General features: G+C 43.9%; 1 protein-coding gene across 1 annotated transcript in view; it reads right to left on the bottom strand.

Annotated features, from left to right (window-relative positions):
• Nucleotides 1-314: 314 nt before the first annotated feature.
• LOC115124238 (acetyl-coenzyme A synthetase, cytoplasmic-like) overlaps nt 315-19,815 on the bottom strand; it is a gene marked incomplete at its 3' end in the record, with an annotated part of 32,028 nt that continues 12,527 nt past the window's right edge. The window contains exons 6-14 of the mRNA XM_029653624.2: nt 19,335-19,407; nt 16,046-16,121; nt 15,241-15,325; nt 7,097-7,234; nt 5,518-5,688; nt 2,886-3,019; nt 2,351-2,483; nt 699-755; nt 315-395 (exon numbers count right to left, since the gene is read on the bottom strand). Coding sequence (XP_029509484.2) covers nt 315-395; nt 699-755; nt 2,351-2,483; nt 2,886-3,019; nt 5,518-5,688; nt 7,097-7,234; nt 15,241-15,325; nt 16,046-16,121; nt 19,335-19,407 — 948 coding nt within the window. The remainder of the gene's footprint in view (nt 396-698; nt 756-2,350; nt 2,484-2,885; nt 3,020-5,517; nt 5,689-7,096; nt 7,235-15,240; nt 15,326-16,045; nt 16,122-19,334; nt 19,408-19,815) is intronic.

Below are 19,815 nucleotides of genomic sequence, written 5' to 3'. Positions count from 1 at the left end.
CAGATAGTATAGTGTTACTGACCAGATAGTATAGTGTTATATTACTGACCAGATAGTATAGTGTTATATTACTGACCAGATAGTATAGTGTTATATTACTGACCAGATAGTATAGTGTTATATTACTGACCAGATAGTATAGTGTTATATTACTGACCAGATAGTATAGTGTTATATTACTGACCAGATAGTATAGTGTTATATTACTGACCAGATAGTATAGTGTTATAATACTGACCAGATAGTATAGTGTTATAATACTGACCAGATAGTATAGTGTTACTGACCAGATAGTATAGTGTTATAATACTGACCAGATAGCCCTCTGCCTCTCCCTCCAGTTCCTCTCCATGCTCGTTCAGTATGGTGGGCTCCACGCCAAAGAAAGGAAACGTCTGGAACATCAGACCGATTCAAATCAATAGGATTCAAGGTTGATTAGATGCTTTTATAAAAGGGGGTAGGAAACCCTGGTCCTGGATTACCACGGACACTTCATGTTTTTAAATTGTTTACATTTTATTTAACCCGACCTGAAAAACCAGGTGTGTTCAATTTAGACGATCACTGATCAATTAGCTCAGGTGGTCAGGTAGTCAGGTGTAATGGCTTCGTTGGAACTTGCAGTGCTCCATGAACTCGGTTGCCCTACCCCTGCTATAAACACTGTGTACACGGTGTATATGATGGTAACTTACAGCTGATCCAGGTTTCAGAGGTGTAGCGGCAGGTAAAGGAGTTAAAACATGGCCTCCCTGCGCAAAAACACGCACGCACGCACGCACACACACACACACACACACACACACACAATGAACAACAATCTAAACGCGACACGCTGAAATAAAAGATGACAGAAATGTTTCAAAAAGCTTTTTTTTTCTCCTCTCAAATGTTTTGCAGAAAATGTGTTTATACATCCGTGTTAGTGAGCATTTCTCCTCTGCCAAGATAATCCATCCACCTGACAGGTGTGGTATATCGATAATCTGATTAAAATAGCATGATCATGCCATAGGTGCACCTTGTGCTGAGGACAATAAAAGACCACTCTAAAATGTGCCGTTTTGTCTCACAACACAATGCCACTGATGTCTCAAGTTGAGGGATAGTGCAATTGGCATGCTGACTGCAGGAATGTCCAACTGAGCTGTTGCCAGAGAATGTAATGTTAATTTCTCTACCATAAGCCGCCTCCAACGTCATTTTAGAGAATTTGGGAGGACGTCCAACCGGCCTCAAAACCGCAGGCCACGTGAATATGGCATCGTGTGGGCGAGAGGTTTGCTGATGTCAACGTTGTGAACAGAGTGCCCCATGGTGGCGGTGGGGTTATGGTATGGGAAGGCATAAGCTACAAACAACAAACACAATTGCATTTTAAATCGATGGCAACTAGAATGCACATAGATACTGTAACAAGATCCTGAGGCCCGTTGTTGTGCCCTTCACCCACCACCATCACGGCCCCATGTCGCAAGGATCTGTACACAATTCCTGGAAGCTGAAAATGTCCCAGTTCTTCCATGGCCTGCACACTCACCAGACATGTCACCCATTGAGCATGTTTGGGATGCTCTGGATCGACGTGTACAACAGCATATTCCAGTTCCCTACAATATCCAGCAACTTCACACAGCCATTGAAGAGGAGTGGGACAACATTCCACAGGCCACAATCAACAGCCTGATCAACTCTATGTGAAGGAGATGTGCTGCATGAGACAAATGGTCACACCAGATACTGACTGGTTTTCTGATCCACACCAGATACTGACTGGTTCTGATCCACACCAGATACTGACTGGTTCTGATCCACACCAGATACTGACTGGTTTTCTGATCCACACCAGATACTGACTGGTTCTGATCCACACCAGATACTGACTGGTTCTGATCCACACCAGATACTGACTGGTTTTCTGATCCACACCAGATACTGACTGGTTCTGATCCACACCAGATACTGACTGGTTCTGATCCAAACCAGATACTGACCTGTTCTGATCCACACCAGATACTGACTGGTTCTGATCCACACCAGATACTGACTGGTTCTGATCCAAACCCTACCTCTTTATTAAGGTATCTGCGACCAACAGATGCAGATCTGTATTCCCAGTCATGTCAAATCCATACATTATGAACTGTAGCTCAGTAAAATCTTCATATTTATTGCTCAGTATATTTTTCAAATGTATTAAAATCTTTATTTTAACTGTATTTTCTAACTTATTTTCAGTCAAATAGATGTAATAGAAAACAATTAAAAGATTTAAAATTTTAAAAAGGACGATTTCAAAACAGACATTTGGGACCAGTTGGGACATTGCTCGCTCAGCGTCTCTCACCGTCTCGGTCTGCCAGAAGGTGTCCACCACAGGGCATCTCTTCTGACCAATCACCTCGTGGTACCAATGCCACGCCTCCGGGTTGATGGGCTCACCTACAGTACCCAGAATCCTCAGCGATGACAGGTCGTACCTGCAGGGAGTGACAAGATTAGGGTGAATAAGTGAAGAAAATGCTGAGTCTGGTCTGGTTCAACTGAGTGTTGGTTCTCTTTTCGTCCAACAGATGGCGCTAGTGGACAGAAGGACACTGTTATTATAGCCAAAGTGCTGTAGCTCAGATCAGTGTATGACGCAAAGATGAAAGGCCGGGATTCAATCTGATCAGCTGTAGATCCAGCGGTAATAGTTTGCTTGACATTTAAAAGGTTGTTTCCTACTGAGCTGACATACGCAACGTTTATCATGTATGAGGTCTCTGGCGAACCCCGGGAACATTACCTTAAAAAGACGCATAGCAAAAAAAAGAAAGAAAGGACAGATTGGATTGACTCCTGGCCTTACAGTGTGAGAAAACACAGTGTGTGTGTCTTACTTCTGTACTGGATGTAATCCGTACTTCATCAGGAGGCGTATGGCTGTGGGAGCTGTGTAGAACTTGGTCACTCTGTACTTCTCAATCACCTCCCAGAAACGCCCAACGTGAGGGTGGACTGGAATGCCCTCAAACTGGAGAATACACACACAGACACACACACCCACACACACCACACACACAGACAGAGGAACACACACACAGACAGAGGAACACACACACAGACACACACACACACACACAGCTGTTTCAGTCAGGCAATATATACAAAGAACGTGCTAGTATTACAACGTATAAAACTGTAACTCGTGGTAACCAACCCAACATGTTAACCAATCAGACCAAGAGGGTTCCCACCAACCCAACATGTTAACCAATCAGACCAAGAGGATTCCCACCCACCAACCCAACATGTTAACCAATCAGACCAAGAGGATTCCCACCCACCAACCCAACATGTTAACCAATCAGACCAAGAGGATTCCCACCCACCAACCCAACATGTTAACCAATCAGACCAAGAGGATTCCCACCCACCAACCCAACATGTTAACCAATCAGACCAAGAGGATTCCCACCCACCAACCCAACATGTTAACCAATCAGACCAAGAGGGTTCCCACCCACCCAACATGTTAACCAATCAGACCAAGAGGGTTCCCACCCACCCAACATGTTAACCAATCAGACCAAGAGGATTCCCACCCACCAACCCAACATGTTAACCAATCAGACCAAGAAGATTCCCACCCACCAACCCAACATGTTAACCAATCAGACCAAGAGGATTCCCACCCACCAACCCAACATGTTAACCAATCAGACCAAGAGGATTCCCACCAACCCAACATGTTAACCAATCAGACCAAGAGGATTCCCACCCACCCAACATGTTAACCAATCAGACCAAGAGGATTCCCACCAACCCAACATGTCAACCAATCAGACCAAGAGGATTCCCACCCACCCAACATGTTAACCAATCAGACCAAGAGGATTCCCACCCACCCACCCAACATGTTAACCATCAGACCAATAATTTGTTCTTAACTGACTTGCCCAGTTAAATAAAGGTTAAATAAATAAAAAATGTTTAAAAAAAATGTTGTTTGTTCTACTGACCAGTTCTACACCAGTTCTACTGACCAGTTCTACACCAGTTCTACTGACCAGTTCTACACCAGTTCTACTGACCAGTTCTACTGACCAGTTCTACACCAGTTCTACTGACCAGCTCTATACCAGTTCTACTGACCAGTTCTACACCAGTTCTACTGACCAGTTCTACACCAGTTCTACTGACCAGTTCTACACCAGTTCTACTGACCAGTTCTACACCAGTTCTACTGACCAGTTCTACACCAGTTCTACTGACCAGTTCTACTGACCAGCTCTACACCAGTTCTACTGACCAGTTCTACACCAGTTCTACTGACCAGTTCTACACCAGTTCTACTGACCAGTTCTACACCAGTTCTACTGACCAGTTCTACTGACCAGTTCTACACCAGTTCTACTGACCAGTTCTACTGACCAGTTCTACTGACCAGTTCTACACCAGTTCTACTGACCAGCTCTATACCAGTTCTACTGACCAGCTCTATACCAGTTCTACTGACCAGTTCTATACCAGTTCTACTGACCAGCTCTATACCAGTTCTACTGACCAGTTCTACTGACCAGCTCTATACCAGTTCTACTGACCAGCTCTATACCAGTTCTACTGACCAGCTCTATACCAGTTCTACTGACCAGTTCTACACCAGTTCTACTGACCAGCTCTATACCAGTTCTACTGACCAGTTCTACACCAGTTCTACTGACCAGCTCTATACCAGTTCTACTGACCAGCTCTATACCAGTTCTACTGACCAGTTCTACACCAGTTCTACTGACCAGCTCTATACCAGTTCTACTGACCAGTTCTATACCAGTTCTACTGACCAGTTCTATACCAGTTCTACTGACCAGTTCTACTGACCAGTTCTATACCAGTTCTACTGACCAGTTCTACTGACCAGTTCTAGTGACCAGTTCTAGTGACCAGTTCTAGTGACCAGTTCTACTGACCAGTTCTAGTGACCAGTTCTATTGACCAGTTCTACTGACCAGTTCTACTGACCAGTTCTATACCAGTTCTACTGACCAGTTCTACTGACCAGTTCTATACCAGTTCTACTGACCAGTTCTATACCAGTTCTACTGACCAGTTCTACTGACCAGCTCTACTGACCAGCTCTATACCAGTTCTACTGACCAGTTCTACTGACCAGTTCTATACCAGTTCTATTGACCAGTTCTACAGACCAGTTCTACAGACCAGTTCTACAGACCAGTTCTACAGACCAGTTCTATACCAGTTCTACTGACCAGTTCTATACCAGTTCTACTGACCAGTTCTATACCAGTTCTACTGACCAGTTCTACTGACCAGTTCTTCACCAGTTCTACTGACCAGCTCTATACCAGTTCTACACCAGTTCTACTGACCAGTTCTATACCAGTTCTACACCAGTTCTAGTGACCAGCTCTATACCAGTTCTACACCAGTTCTAGTGACCAGCTCTATACCAGTTCTAGTGACCAGCTCTATACCAGTTCTACTGACCAGCTCTATACCAGTTCTACTGACCAGTACGCTGGTAGCCCCATTGGCCAGGGGTCCATAGGTGATGTAGGAGTGTCCTGTGATCCATCCTATATCTGCGGTACACCAGTACACATCGTCTGGCTGGTGGTCAAACACATACTTAAAGGTCAGAGAGGTGTAGAGCAGGTAGCCTGCTACCGTGTGGAGGACACCCTGTAGGGGAGGAAGACCCAGGGTTAACACACAGAGGAACATACACACACAGACAGAGGAACACACATACATACACACAGACAGAGGAACACACATACATACACACACACACAGACAGAGGAACACACACACACACACACACACACACACACAGACAGAGGAACACACACACACAGACAGAGGAACACACATACATACACACAGACAGAGGAACACACACACATACACACACACACACAGACAGAGGAACACACACACATACACACACAGACAGAGGAACACACACACACACACACACACACAGACAGAGGAACACACACACACACACAGACAGAGGAACACACACACACAGACAGAGGAACACACACACACAGACAGAGGAACACACACACACAGACAGAGGAACACACACACACAGACAGAGGAACACACACACACAGACAGAGGAACACACACACAGACAGAGGAACACACACACACAGACAGAGGAACACACACACACAGACAGAGGAACACACACACACAGACAGAGGAACATACATATACACACATACATTATCACTCGAGGTGTGCATGTGTGTATATATATGTGACTGAGTGTGTGTCTGTATATATATATATATATATATATATATATATATATATATATATATATATATATATACAGACACACACTCAGTCACATATATATACACACATGCACACCTCGAGTGATAATGTATGTGTGTATATGTATATATACACACAGTGGGGCAAAAAAGTATTTAGTCAGCCACCAATTGTGCAAGTTCTCCCACTTAAAAAGATGAGTGGTTCTGGAATTTTTGCTCACCGTTCTTGTGATCATTTTGACCCCACGGGGTGAGATCTTGCGTGGAGCCCCAGATCGAGGGAGATTATCAGTGGTCTTGTATGTCTTCCATTTCCTAATAATTGCTCCCACAGTTGATTTCTTCAAACCAAGCTGCTTACCTATTGCAGATTCAGTCTTCCTAGCCTGGTGCAGGTCTACAATTTTGTTTCTGGTGTCCTTTGACAGCTTTTTGGTCTTGGCCATAGTGGAGTTTGGAGTGTGACTGTTTGAGGTTGTGGACAGGTGTCTTTTATACTGATAACAAGTTCAAACAGGTGCCATTAATACAGGTAACGAGTGGAGGACAGAGGAGCCTCTTAAAGAAGATGTTACAGGTCTGTGAGAGCCAGAAATCTTACTTGTTTGTAGGTGACCAAATATTTATTTTCCACTATAATTTGCAAATAAATTTATGTAAAAAAATCCTACAATGTGATTTTCTGGATTTTTTTCTTCTCATTTTGTCTGTCATAGTTGTACTTTTTTGCCCCACTGTATGTATGTATGTATGTATATATATTTCTGTGTGTGTGTGTGTGTGTGTGTGTACCCTACCTTTGGTTTGCCAGTAGATCCGCTGGTATAAAGTATAAAGAGAGGATCCTCTGCATCCAGCCACTCAGGTTCACACTGCTCTGAGACCTGTCCCATCACCTCCTCCCAACACACATCACACGCAGCATCCCACGGAGTCTAGACAACAGGAAATACAACAGGAGTCAGGTTCACACTGCTCTAAGACCTGTCCCATCACCTCCTCCCAACACAGGAAATACAACAGGAATCAGGTTCACTCTGCTCTGAGACCTGTCCCATCACCTCCTCCCAGGAGTCAGGTTCACACTGCTCTGAGACCTGTCCCATCACTTCCTCCCAACACAGGAAATACAACAGGAATCAGGTTCACACTGCTCAGAGACCTGTCCCATCACCTCCTCCCAACACAGGAAATAAAACAGGAATCAGGTTCACACTGCTCAGAGACCTGTCCCATCACCTCCTCCCAACACAGGAAATAAAACAGGAATCAGGTTCACACTGCTCTGAGACCTGTCCCATCACCTCCTCCCAACACACATCACACGCAGCATCCCACGGGGTCTGGACAGGAACAGGAACCAGGAAATACAACAGGAACCTGATCGTCAGAATACAGTAGAGGTAGAGTTGTGGCCAAAAGTTTTGAGAATGACACAAATATTAATTTTCACAGTCTGCTGCCTCAGTGTGTATGATGGCAATTTGCATATACTCCAGAATGTTATGAAGAGTGATCAGATGAATTGCAAAGTCCCACTTCGCTATGCAATTGAACGCCGCAAAATAACTGTTTCCACTGCATTTCAGCCCTGCCACAAAAGGACCAGCTGACATGTCAGTGATTATCTCATTAACACAGGTGTGAGTGTTGACAAGGCTGGAGATCACTCTGTCATGCTGATAGAGTTTGAATAACAGACTGGAAGCTTCAAAAGGAGGTTGATGCTTGGAATCATTGTTCTTCCTCTGTCAACCATGGTTACCTGCAAGGAAACACGTGCCGTTATCATTGCTTTGCACAAAAAGGGCTTCACAGGCAAGGATATTGCTGCCAGTAAGATTGCACCTAAATCAACCATTTATCGGATCATCAAGAACTTCAAGGAGAGCGGTTCAATTGTTGTGAAGAAGGCTTCAGGGCGCCCAAGAAAGTCCAGCAAGTGCCAGGACCGTCTCCTAAAGTTGATTCAGCTGCAGGATCGGGGCAACACCAATACAGAGCTTGCTCAGGACTGGCAGCAGGCAGGTGTGAGTGCATCTGCACACACAGTGAGGCAAAGACTTTTGGAGGATGGCCTGATGTCAAGAAGGGCAGCAAATAAGCCACTTCTCTCCAGGAAAAACATCAGGGACACACTGATATTCTGCAAAAGGTACAGGGATTGGACTGCTGAGGACTGGGGTGAAGTAATTTTCTCTGACGAATACCCTTTCCGATTGTTTGGGGCATCCAGAACAAAGCTTGTCCGGAGAAGACAAGGTGAGCGCTACCATCAGTCCTGTGTCATGCCAACAGTGAAGCATCCTGAGAACATTCATGTGTGGGGTTGCTTCTCAGCCAAGGGAGTGGGCTCACTCACAATTTTGCCAAGAACACAGCCATGAATAAAGAATGGTACCAACACATCCTCCGAGAGCAACTTCTCCCAACCATCCAGGAACAGTTTGGTAACGAACAATGCCTTTTCCAGCATGATGGAGCACCTTTCCAAGGCAAAAGTGATAACTAAGTGGCTCGGGGAACAAAACATCGATATTTTGGGTCCATGGCCAGGAAACTCCCCAGACCTTAATCCCATTGAGAACTTGTGGTCAATCCTCAAGCGGCGGTGGACAAACAAAAACCCACAAACTCCAAGCATTGATGATGCAAGAAGGGGCAGCCATCAGTCAGGATGTGGCCCAGAAGTTAATTGACAGCATGCCATCAGTCAGGATGTGGCCCAGAAGTTAATTGACAGCATGCCATCAGTCAGGATGTGGCCCAGAAGTTAATTGACAGCATGCCATCAGTCAGGATGTGGCCCAGAAGTTAATTGACAGCATGCCATCAGTCAGGATGTGGCCCAGAAGTTAATTGACAGCATGCCATCAGTCAGGATGTGGCCCAGAAGTTAATTGACAGCATGCCATCAGTCAGGATGTGGCCCAGAAGTTAATTGACAGGATGCCATCAGTCAGGATGTGTCCCAGAAGTTAATTGACAGGATGCCATCAGTCAGGATGTGTCCCAGAAGTTAATTGACAGGATGCCATCAGTCAGGATGTGTCCCAGAAGTTAATTGACAGGATGCCATCAGTCAGGATGTGGCCCAGAAGTTAATTGACAGGATGCCATCAGTCAGGATGTGTCCCAGAAGTTAATTGACAGGATGCCATCAGTCAGGATGTGTCCCAGAAGTTAATTGACAGGATGCCATCAGTCAGGATGTGGCCCAGAAGTTAATTGACAGCATGCCATCAGTCAGGATGTGGCCCAGAAGTTAATTGACAGCATGCCATCAGTCAGGATGTGTCCCAGAAGTTAATTGACAGGATGCCATCAGTCAGGATGTGGCCCAGAAGTTAATTGACAGGATGCCATCAGTCAGGATGTGGCCCAGAAGTTAATTGACAGCATGCCATCAGTCAGGATGTGGCCCAGAAGTTAATTGACAGCATGCCATCAGTCAGGATGTGGCCCAGAAGTTAATTGACAGCATGCCATCAGTCAGGATGTGGCCCAGAAGTTAATTGACAGCATGCCATCAGTCAGGATGTGGCCCAGAAGTTAATTGACAGCATGCCATCAGTCAGGATGTGGCCCAGAAGTTAATTGACAGCATGCCATCAGTCAGGATGTGGCACAGAAGTTAATTGACAGCATGCCATCAGTCAGGATGTGGCCCAGAAGTTAATTGACAGCATGCCATCAGTCAGGATGTGGCCCAGAAGTTAATTGACAGCATGCCATCAGTCAGGATGTGGCCCAGAAGTTAATTGACAGCATGCCATCAGTCAGGATGTGGCCCAGAAGTTAATTGAAAGCATGCCAGGGCGGATTGCAAAGGTATTGAAAAAGAAGGGTCAACACTGCAAATATTGACTCTTTGCATCAACTTCATGTAATTGTCAATAAAAGCCTTTGACACTTATGAAATGCTTGTAACTATACTTCAGTATTCCATAGTAACATCTGACAAAAATATATAAAGACACTGAAGCAGCAAACTTTGTGGAAATTAATATTTGTGTCATTCTCAAAACTTTTGGCCACGACTGTACAGCAGGACCACGATAGTCAGAATACAGTAAAACTACACCAGGAATTACAGCAGGACCATGATAGTCAGAATACAGTAAAACTACACCAGGAATTACAGCAGTACCATGACAGTCAGAATACAGTAGAAGTACAGCAGGACCATGACAGTCAGAATACAGTAGAAGTACAGCAGGAGGAGGACAGCACATCAACAAACACAACTCAGGATACAGTAGAAGTACAGCAGGACCATGACAGTCAGAATACAGTAAAACTACACCAGGACCATGACAGTCAGAATACAGTAAAACTACACCAGGAATTACAGCAGGACCATGATTCAGAATACAGTAGAAGTACAGCAGGACCATGACAGTCAGAATACAGTAGAAGTACAGCACATCAACAAACACAACTCAGGATACAGTAGAAGTACAGCAGGACCATGACAGTCAGAATACAGTAAAACTACACCAGGACCATGACAGTCAGAATACAGTAAAACTACACCAGGAATTACAGCAGGACCATGAGTCAGAATACAGTAGAAGTACAGCAGGACCATGACAGTCAGAATACAGTAAAACTACACCAGGAATTACAGCAGGACCATGACAGTCAGAATACAGTAAAACTACACCAGGAATTACAGCAGGACCATGACAGTCAGAATACAGTAAAAACTACACTAGGAAGTACAGCAGGACCATGACAGTCAGAATACAGTAAAACTACACCAGGAATTACAGCAGGACCATGACAGTCAGAATACAGTAAAACTACACCAGGAATTACAGCAGGACCATGACAGTCAGAATACAGTAAAACTACACCAGGAATTACAGCAGGACCATGACAGTCAGAATACAGTAAAACTACACCAGGAATTACAGCAGGACCATGATAGTCAGAATACAGTAAAACTACAGCAGGAATTACAGCAGGACCATGACAGTCAGAATACAGTAGAAGTACAGCAGGAGGAGGACAGCACATCAACAAACACAACTCAGGATACAGTAGAAGTACAGCAGGACCATGACAGTCAGAATACAGTAGAAGTACAGCAGGAGGAGGACAGCACATCAACAAACACAACTCAGGATACAGTAGAAGTACAGCAGGACCATGACAGTCAGAATACAGTAAAACTACACCAGGACCATGACAGTCAGAATACAGTAAAACTACACCAGGAATTACAGCAGGACCATGAGAGTCAGAATACAGTAAAACTACACCAGGACCATGACAGTCAGAATACAGTAAAACTACACCAGGACCATGACAGTCAGAATACAGTAGAAGTACAGCAGGACCATGATAGTCAGAATACAGTAGAAGTACAGCAGGACCATGACAGTCAGAATACAGTAAAACTACACCAGGACCATGACAGTCAGAATACAGTAGAAGTACAGCAGGACCATGACAGTCAGAATACAGTAAAACTACACCAGGACCATGACAGTCAGAATACAGTAAAACTACACCAGGACCATGACAGCCAGAATACAGTAAAACTACACCAGGACCATGACAGTCAGAATACAGTAAAACTACACCAGGACCATGACAGTCAGAATACAGTAAAACTACACCTGGAAGTACAGCAGGACCATGACAGTCAGAATACAGTAAAACTACACCAGGAATTACAGCAGGACCATGACAGTCAGAATACAGTAAAACTACACCAGGACCATGACAGTCAGAATACAGTAAAAACTACACCAGGAAGTACAGCAGGACCATGACAGTCAGAATACAGTAAAACTACACCAGGAATTACAGCAGGACCATGATAGTCAGAATACAGTAGAAGTACAGCAGGACCATGACAGTCAGAATACAGTAAAACTACACCAGGAATTACAGCAGGACCATGACAGTCAGAATACAGTAAAACTACACCAGGACCATGACAGTCAGAATACAGTAAAACTACACCAGGACCATGACAGTCAGAATACAGTAAAACTACACCAGGACCATGACAGTCAGAATACAGTAAAACTACACCAGGACCATGACAGTCAGAATACAGTAGAAGTACAGCAGGACCATGACAGTCAGAATACAGTAAAAACAACACCAGGAAGTACAGCAGGACCATGACAGTCAGAATACAGTAAAACTACACCAGGACCATGACAGTCAGAATACAGTAAAACTACACCCGGAATTACAGCAGGACCATGACAGTCAGAATACAGTAAAACTACACCAGGAATTACAGCAGGACCATGACAGTCAGAATACAGTAGAAGTACAGCAGGACCATGACAGTCAGAATACAGTAAAACTACACCAGGACCATGACAGTCAGAATACAGTAAAACTACACCAGGAATTACAGCAGGACCATGATAGTCAGAATACAGTAAAACTACACCAGGAATTACAGCAGGACCATGATAGTCAGAATACAGTAAAACTACACCAGGAATTACAGCAGTACCATGACAGTCAGAATACAGTAGAAGTACAGCAGGACCATGACAGTCAGAATACAGTAGAAGTACAGCAGGAGGAGGACAGCACATCAACAAACACAACTCAGGATACAGTAGAAGTACAGCAGGACCATGACAGTCAGAATACAGTAAAACTACACCAGGACCATGACAGTCAGAATACAGTAAAACTACACCAGGAATTACAGCAGGACCATGATTCAGAATACAGTAGAAGTACAGCAGGACCATGACAGTCAGAATACAGTAGAAGTACAGCACATCAACAAACACAACTCAGGATACAGTAGAAGTACAGCAGGACCATGACAGTCAGAATACAGTAAAACTACACCAGGACCATGACAGTCAGAATACAGTAAAACTACACCAGGAATTACAGCAGGACCATGAGTCAGAATACAGTAGAAGTACAGCAGGACCATGACAGTCAGAATACAGTAAAACTACACCAGGAATTACAGCAGGACCATGACAGTCAGAATACAGTAAAACTACACCAGGAATTACAGCAGGACCATGACAGTCAGAATACAGTAAAAACTACACTAGGAAGTACAGCAGGACCATGACAGTCAGAATACAGTAAAACTACACCAGGAATTACAGCAGGACCATGACAGTCAGAATACAGTAAAACTACACCAGGAATTACAGCAGGACCATGACAGTCAGAATACAGTAAAACTACACCAGGAATTACAGCAGGACCATGACAGTCAGAATACAGTAAAACTACACCAGGAATTACAGCAGGACCATGATAGTCAGAATACAGTAAAACTACAGCAGGAATTACAGCAGGACCATGACAGTCAGAATACAGTAGAAGTACAGCAGGAGGAGGACAGCACATCAACAAACACAACTCAGGATACAGTAGAAGTACAGCAGGACCATGACAGTCAGAATACAGTAGAAGTACAGCAGGAGGAGGACAGCACATCAACAAACACAACTCAGGATACAGTAGAAGTACAGCAGGACCATGACAGTCAGAATACAGTAAAACTACACCAGGACCATGACAGTCAGAATACAGTAAAACTACACCAGGAATTACAGCAGGACCATGAGAGTCAGAATACAGTAAAACTACACCAGGACCATGACAGTCAGAATACAGTAAAACTACACCAGGACCATGACAGTCAGAATACAGTAGAAGTACAGCAGGACCATGATAGTCAGAATACAGTAGAAGTACAGCAGGACCATGACAGTCAGAATACAGTAAAACTACACCAGGACCATGACAGTCAGAATACAGTAGAAGTACAGCAGGACCATGACAGTCAGAATACAGTAAAACTACACCAGGACCATGACAGTCAGAATACAGTAAAACTACACCAGGACCATGACAGCCAGAATACAGTAAAACTACACCAGGACCATGACAGTCAGAATACAGTAAAACTACACCAGGACCATGACAGTCAGAATACAGTAAAACTACACCTGGAAGTACAGCAGGACCATGACAGTCAGAATACAGTAAAACTACACCAGGAATTACAGCAGGACCATGACAGTCAGAATACAGTAAAACTACACCAGGACCATGACAGTCAGAATACAGTAAAAACTACACCAGGAAGTACAGCAGGACCATGACAGTCAGAATACAGTAAAACTACACCAGGAATTACAGCAGGACCATGATAGTCAGAATACAGTAGAAGTACAGCAGGACCATGACAGTCAGAATACAGTAAAACTACACCAGGAATTACAGCAGGACCATGACAGTCAGAATACAGTAAAACTACACCAGGACCATGACAGTCAGAATACAGTAAAACTACACCAGGACCATGACAGTCAGAATACAGTAAAACTACACCAGGACCATGACAGTCAGAATACAGTAAAACTACACCAGGACCATGACAGTCAGAATACAGTAGAAGTACAGCAGGACCATGACAGTCAGAATACAGTAAAAACAACACCAGGAAGTACAGCAGGACCATGACAGTCAGAATACAGTAAAACTACACCAGGACCATGACAGTCAGAATACAGTAAAACTACACCCGGAATTACAGCAGGACCATGACAGTCAGAATACAGTAAAACTACACCAGGAATTACAGCAGGACCATGACAGTCAGAATACAGTAGAAGTACAGCAGGACCATGACAGTCAGAATACAGTAAAACTACACCAGGACCATGACAGTCAGAATACAGTAAAACTACACCAGGAATTACAGCAGGACCATGATAGTCAGAATACAGTAAAACTACACCAGGAATTACAGCAGGAGGAGGACAGCACATCAACAAACACAACTCAGGTTAAAACTCAAGATTTTTATTTTTTCGATTGAACTATTGTTCAAATCGCAAAAAAAAAAGACCAAAAAAAAGAAAGAGCTATTTTAGGCACCTGGTAGCTGAACGTCCGTATTCTGGTCAAAATCTGGGCCTACCTGCAATTTGTTGGAAACATCTCCATCTTGTGTCCTCAGTGCATGATGTTTCACTACTAAACATCTTGTAACAGTGGCGGATGCTCTGTGGAGAAAAGAAGAGCAGAGCTGTCGGCATAGATACCGGATGTGTTATCTGTCCGTAAGGGCAGTCAGTGTAGCGCCGCTGAATATTTCCTATACACTGAGTGGACAAAAACATTAGGAACACCTTTCTAATATTGAGTTGCACCATCATTTCCCCTCAGAACAGCCTCAATTCGTCAGGACATGGGACTCTACATGGTGTTGAAAGCGTTTCCACAGGGATGCTGGGCCCATGTTGACTCCAAAAGGGATCATAGGTTTCACCTGGATTCACCTGGTCAGTCTATGTCATGGAAAGAGCAGGTGTTCCTAATGTTTTGTCCACTCAGTGTATGCTTCTACATGGTAGAGTATCTTCCATATGGTGTTTATATGCTGTCATATGTCTTTTGGCTGCGATAGACATACAAGTGCCGTTTCACACACACAAAATCACTACGGCGACAGATCGAGATCGCTAGGGGCAACAGACAGATGGGGCTTCCCTGTAGAATCAAAACTCTTGCTGTTGCCCCACCAACCCCACAGCTTGCAGAACAGACAACACTCTCCATCAACAGGGTCTGGCTCTGTGTGTGTGTGTGTGTGTGTGTGTGCCACTGCTCCTATCTCAGGGGTTAAGGTAAACAGTATCTGTGATGAAGAGAGAGAAAGAGAGACAGACAGAGGATGCAGTAGGTATAAGCAGAACCATGATAGAGGTGTAAAGAGAACCTACTTCTCCCTACATTTCTCCAGAGCCTCGTCTGCTATCTGTTTCAGATTGATCAACTTCTCCCCTCTGTACACACCATCTTGAGAGAGAGAGAGAGAATGCAAGTTGATAAGATAAGATAAAGTGTTCATCTGAACTGTTGGAGACCCAAGCCCATATAGGAGGTAATTGCTTTAAAATGTTTTAATTCAACCTTTATTTAACTAGGAAAGTCAGTTTAAGAACAAATTCTTATGTACAATGACGGCCTACACCGACGAAACCCGGATGACGCTGGGCCAATTGTGCGCCGCCCTACGGGACTCCCGATCACGGCGGCCGGTTGTGGCTGGAATCGAACTGAGATGAAGTGCCTTAGAACCCTGCGCCACTCGGGAGCCCCACTTAAGATGTCAACTCCAGGATGATTGGTCCAACTAGGGACCAGCCACGTCCCACATGCATGGTGTCATCTTATTGGACGACATCAGCCAAGTCCCACATGCATGGTGTCATCTTATTGGACGACATCAGCCAAGTCCCACATGCATGGTGTCATCTTATTGGACGACATCAGCCAAGTCCCACATGCATGGTGTCATCTTATTGGACAACAGCCAAGTCCCACATGCATGGTGTCATCTTATTGGACGACATCAGCCAAGTCCCACATGCATGGTGTCATCTTATTGGACATCAGACAGTCCCACATGCATGGTGTCATCTTATTGGACATCAGCCAAGTCCCACATGCATGGTGTCATCTTATTGGACATCAGCCAAGTCCCACATGCATGGTGTCATCTTATTGGACATCAGCCAAGTCCCACATGCATGGTGTCATCTTATTGGACGACATCAGCCAGTCCCACATGCATGGTGTCATCTCATTGGACAACAGCCAAGTCCCACATGCATGGTGTCATCTTATTGGACATCAGCCAAGTCCCACATGCATGGTGTCATCTTATTGGACATCAGCAGGGCTCTAAAATACTCCTAGATATTTTGTTGTGTGACCTGACATGTTTTATTTTAGGGAACACCAGTGGGAACCGGAAGAAAACCGCTCCCAGATAAATATAGTTGTAATGATGGGCTTCGTTGAGGGAAAAAGCGAGCGCAGACTCATTCAGTGTAAAGAATATTAAACACTACGTTGGTGTTCTGATGACGTCATGGCAACGGTGTTCTGATGACGTCATGGCAACGGTGTTCTGATGACGTCATGGCAACGCCAGGGTCCCGCCACTTTGTGTAGCCAGTTAGCGAAACAGTCATTTATTTTTGTATTATCATTATTATTATTATTTATTTTACCCCTTTTTTCCTCCCCAATTTCCTGGTATCTAATTGGTAGTTACAGTCTTGTCTCATCGCTGCAACTCCCGTACGGACTCAGGAGAAGCGAAGGTCGAGAGCCGTGCGTCCTCCGAAACACAACCCAACCAAGCCGCACTCTGAAACAGTGATTTCTAATGAATGGCTTTCCCATAAAACTTTTCAAATTATCTGGCATAATGATATCAAATTAACTCTAAAATGTTATTTGTGTCACATGCGCCGAATACAACCGGTGTAGTAGACCTTACCATGACATGCTTACTTGCAAGCCCTTAAACAACTCAGTTAAAAAAAAAAAAAAATAAGAGTTAAGAAAATATTTACTAAATTAAATTAAAGTAAAAAATTAAATAAAAAGTAACAAAATAACGAGGCTATATACAGGGGGTACCGGTACCAAGTCAATGTGGAGGTTATATACAGGGGGTACCGGTACAGAGTCAATGTGGAGGCTATATACAGGGGGTACCGGTACCAAGTCAATGTGGAGGTTATATACAGGGGGTACCGGTACCAAGTCAATGTGGAGGTTATATACAGGGGGTTACGGTACAGAGTCAATGTGGAGGCTATATACAGGGGGTACCGGTACCAAGTCAATGTGTAGGCTAAATACAGGGGGTACCGGTACCAAGTCAATGTGTAGGCTAAATACAGGGGGTACCGGTACAGAGTCAATGTGGAGGCTATATACAGGGGGTACCGGTACCAAGTCAATGTGTAGGCTAAATACAGGGGGTACCGGTACAGAGTCAATGTGGAGGCTATATACAGGGTATTACGGTACAGAGTCAATGTGGAGGCTATATACAGGGGGTACCGGTACAGAGTCAATGTGGAGGTTATATACACGGTGTTACGGTACAGAGTCAATGTGGAGGCTATATACAGGGGTACCGGTACAGAGTCAATGTGGAGGCTATATACAGGGTATTACGGTACAGAGTCAATGTGGAGGCTATATACAGGGGGTACCGGTACCAAGTCAATGTGTAGGCTAAATACAGGGGGTACCGGTACCAAGTCAATGTGTAGGCTAAATACAGGGGGTACCGGTACAGAGTCAATGTGGAGGCTATATACAGGGGGTACCGGTACCAAGTCAATGTGGAGGCTATATACAGGGTATTACGGTACAGAGTCAATGTGGAGGTTATATACAGGGTATTACGGTACAGAGTCAATGTGGAGGTTATATACAGGGGGTACCGGTACAGAGTCAATGTGGAGGCTATATACAGGGTATTACGGTACAGAGTCAATGTGGAGGTTATATACAGGGGTACCGGTACAGAGTCAATGTGGAGGCTATATACAGGGTATTACGGTACAGAGTCAATGTGGAGGTTATATACAGGGGTACCGGTACAGAGTCAATGTGGAGGCTATATACAGGGTATTACGGTACAGAGTCAATGTGGAGGTTATATACAGGGGTACCGGTACAGAGTCAATGTGGAGGCTATATACAGGGTATTACGGTACAGAGTCAGTGTGGAGGCTATATACAGGGTGTTACGGTACAGAGTCAATACGGAGTTAAATATGATATCATGATGATTTGTATCAAATTGAGTGGTGTTTCGTTTTGCAAACTCTACTATTGGCCATGTAGAACAGAAACACTGCCAGCCAAAAGCCTGTCTTTTGAGAAGTGCAAATTAAATTAAAGTGTAACTATTCCCACCAAAATATATATTTATTTATAATAAACACATATTTTACAGGGTTAAAAATTTGTTTCTAGAGCACAACTGGCTGGCTAGCTTCAAAAGCAGCTAGAATTCATATAGACCCAATATGCTATACCTCAAATCAATTAAAACAAAATACATCGTCTGGTGCTCCTAGATTTTATGTTGTGCTCCTAACTTTTTGAAGTTGGGAGCACCAGTGCTACCAATTCATTTTTTTTTTTTTTTTACATGTAATTTATTTAGAGCCCTGGACATCAGCCACTCCATCTTACCTGCAGTCACCAGGATACTACACTGGGAATCCATTATCCTCTCACACAGAGACTCAGCGGAGAAACCTGCAAACTGAACACACACACACACACACGCCTCAGTGAGGTTGTACAATATGTATAACAGGGCGAAACGCCAACATCTAATGGAGTCATTTAACAGAACATTGTGATTGATTGTTATTGCCGAATCAACATTTGTTCAATTTAAAAAATAAAATAAAATAAAATAAAAATGATTTGATGTTAGAGTTAGCCTGGTCCCAGATCTACTTTAGCCAAAGAACACAGCTTTATCATTTAGTGTAAGCCTGCTCCTTTAAAAGAAATAAAAATAAATAAAAAATAAAAGCCACTTCTGCATTGGACACAGTTAAATAGTTCACAGTTTAACACAGTTTAACACTTTTTAAAAAAAAGTGTCTTCCTACCTCTCAATGTGACCATAGCGTTTTAACATGAAATACATTTTAGGACGTGA

Source organism: Oncorhynchus nerka, unplaced genomic scaffold, assembly GCF_034236695.1.
Source record: "Oncorhynchus nerka isolate Pitt River unplaced genomic scaffold, Oner_Uvic_2.0 unplaced_scaffold_1714, whole genome shotgun sequence".
Lineage (NCBI taxonomy): Eukaryota > Metazoa > Chordata > Actinopteri > Salmoniformes > Salmonidae > Oncorhynchus > Oncorhynchus nerka.
This window is presented reverse-complemented; position numbering and strand designations above follow the sequence as displayed.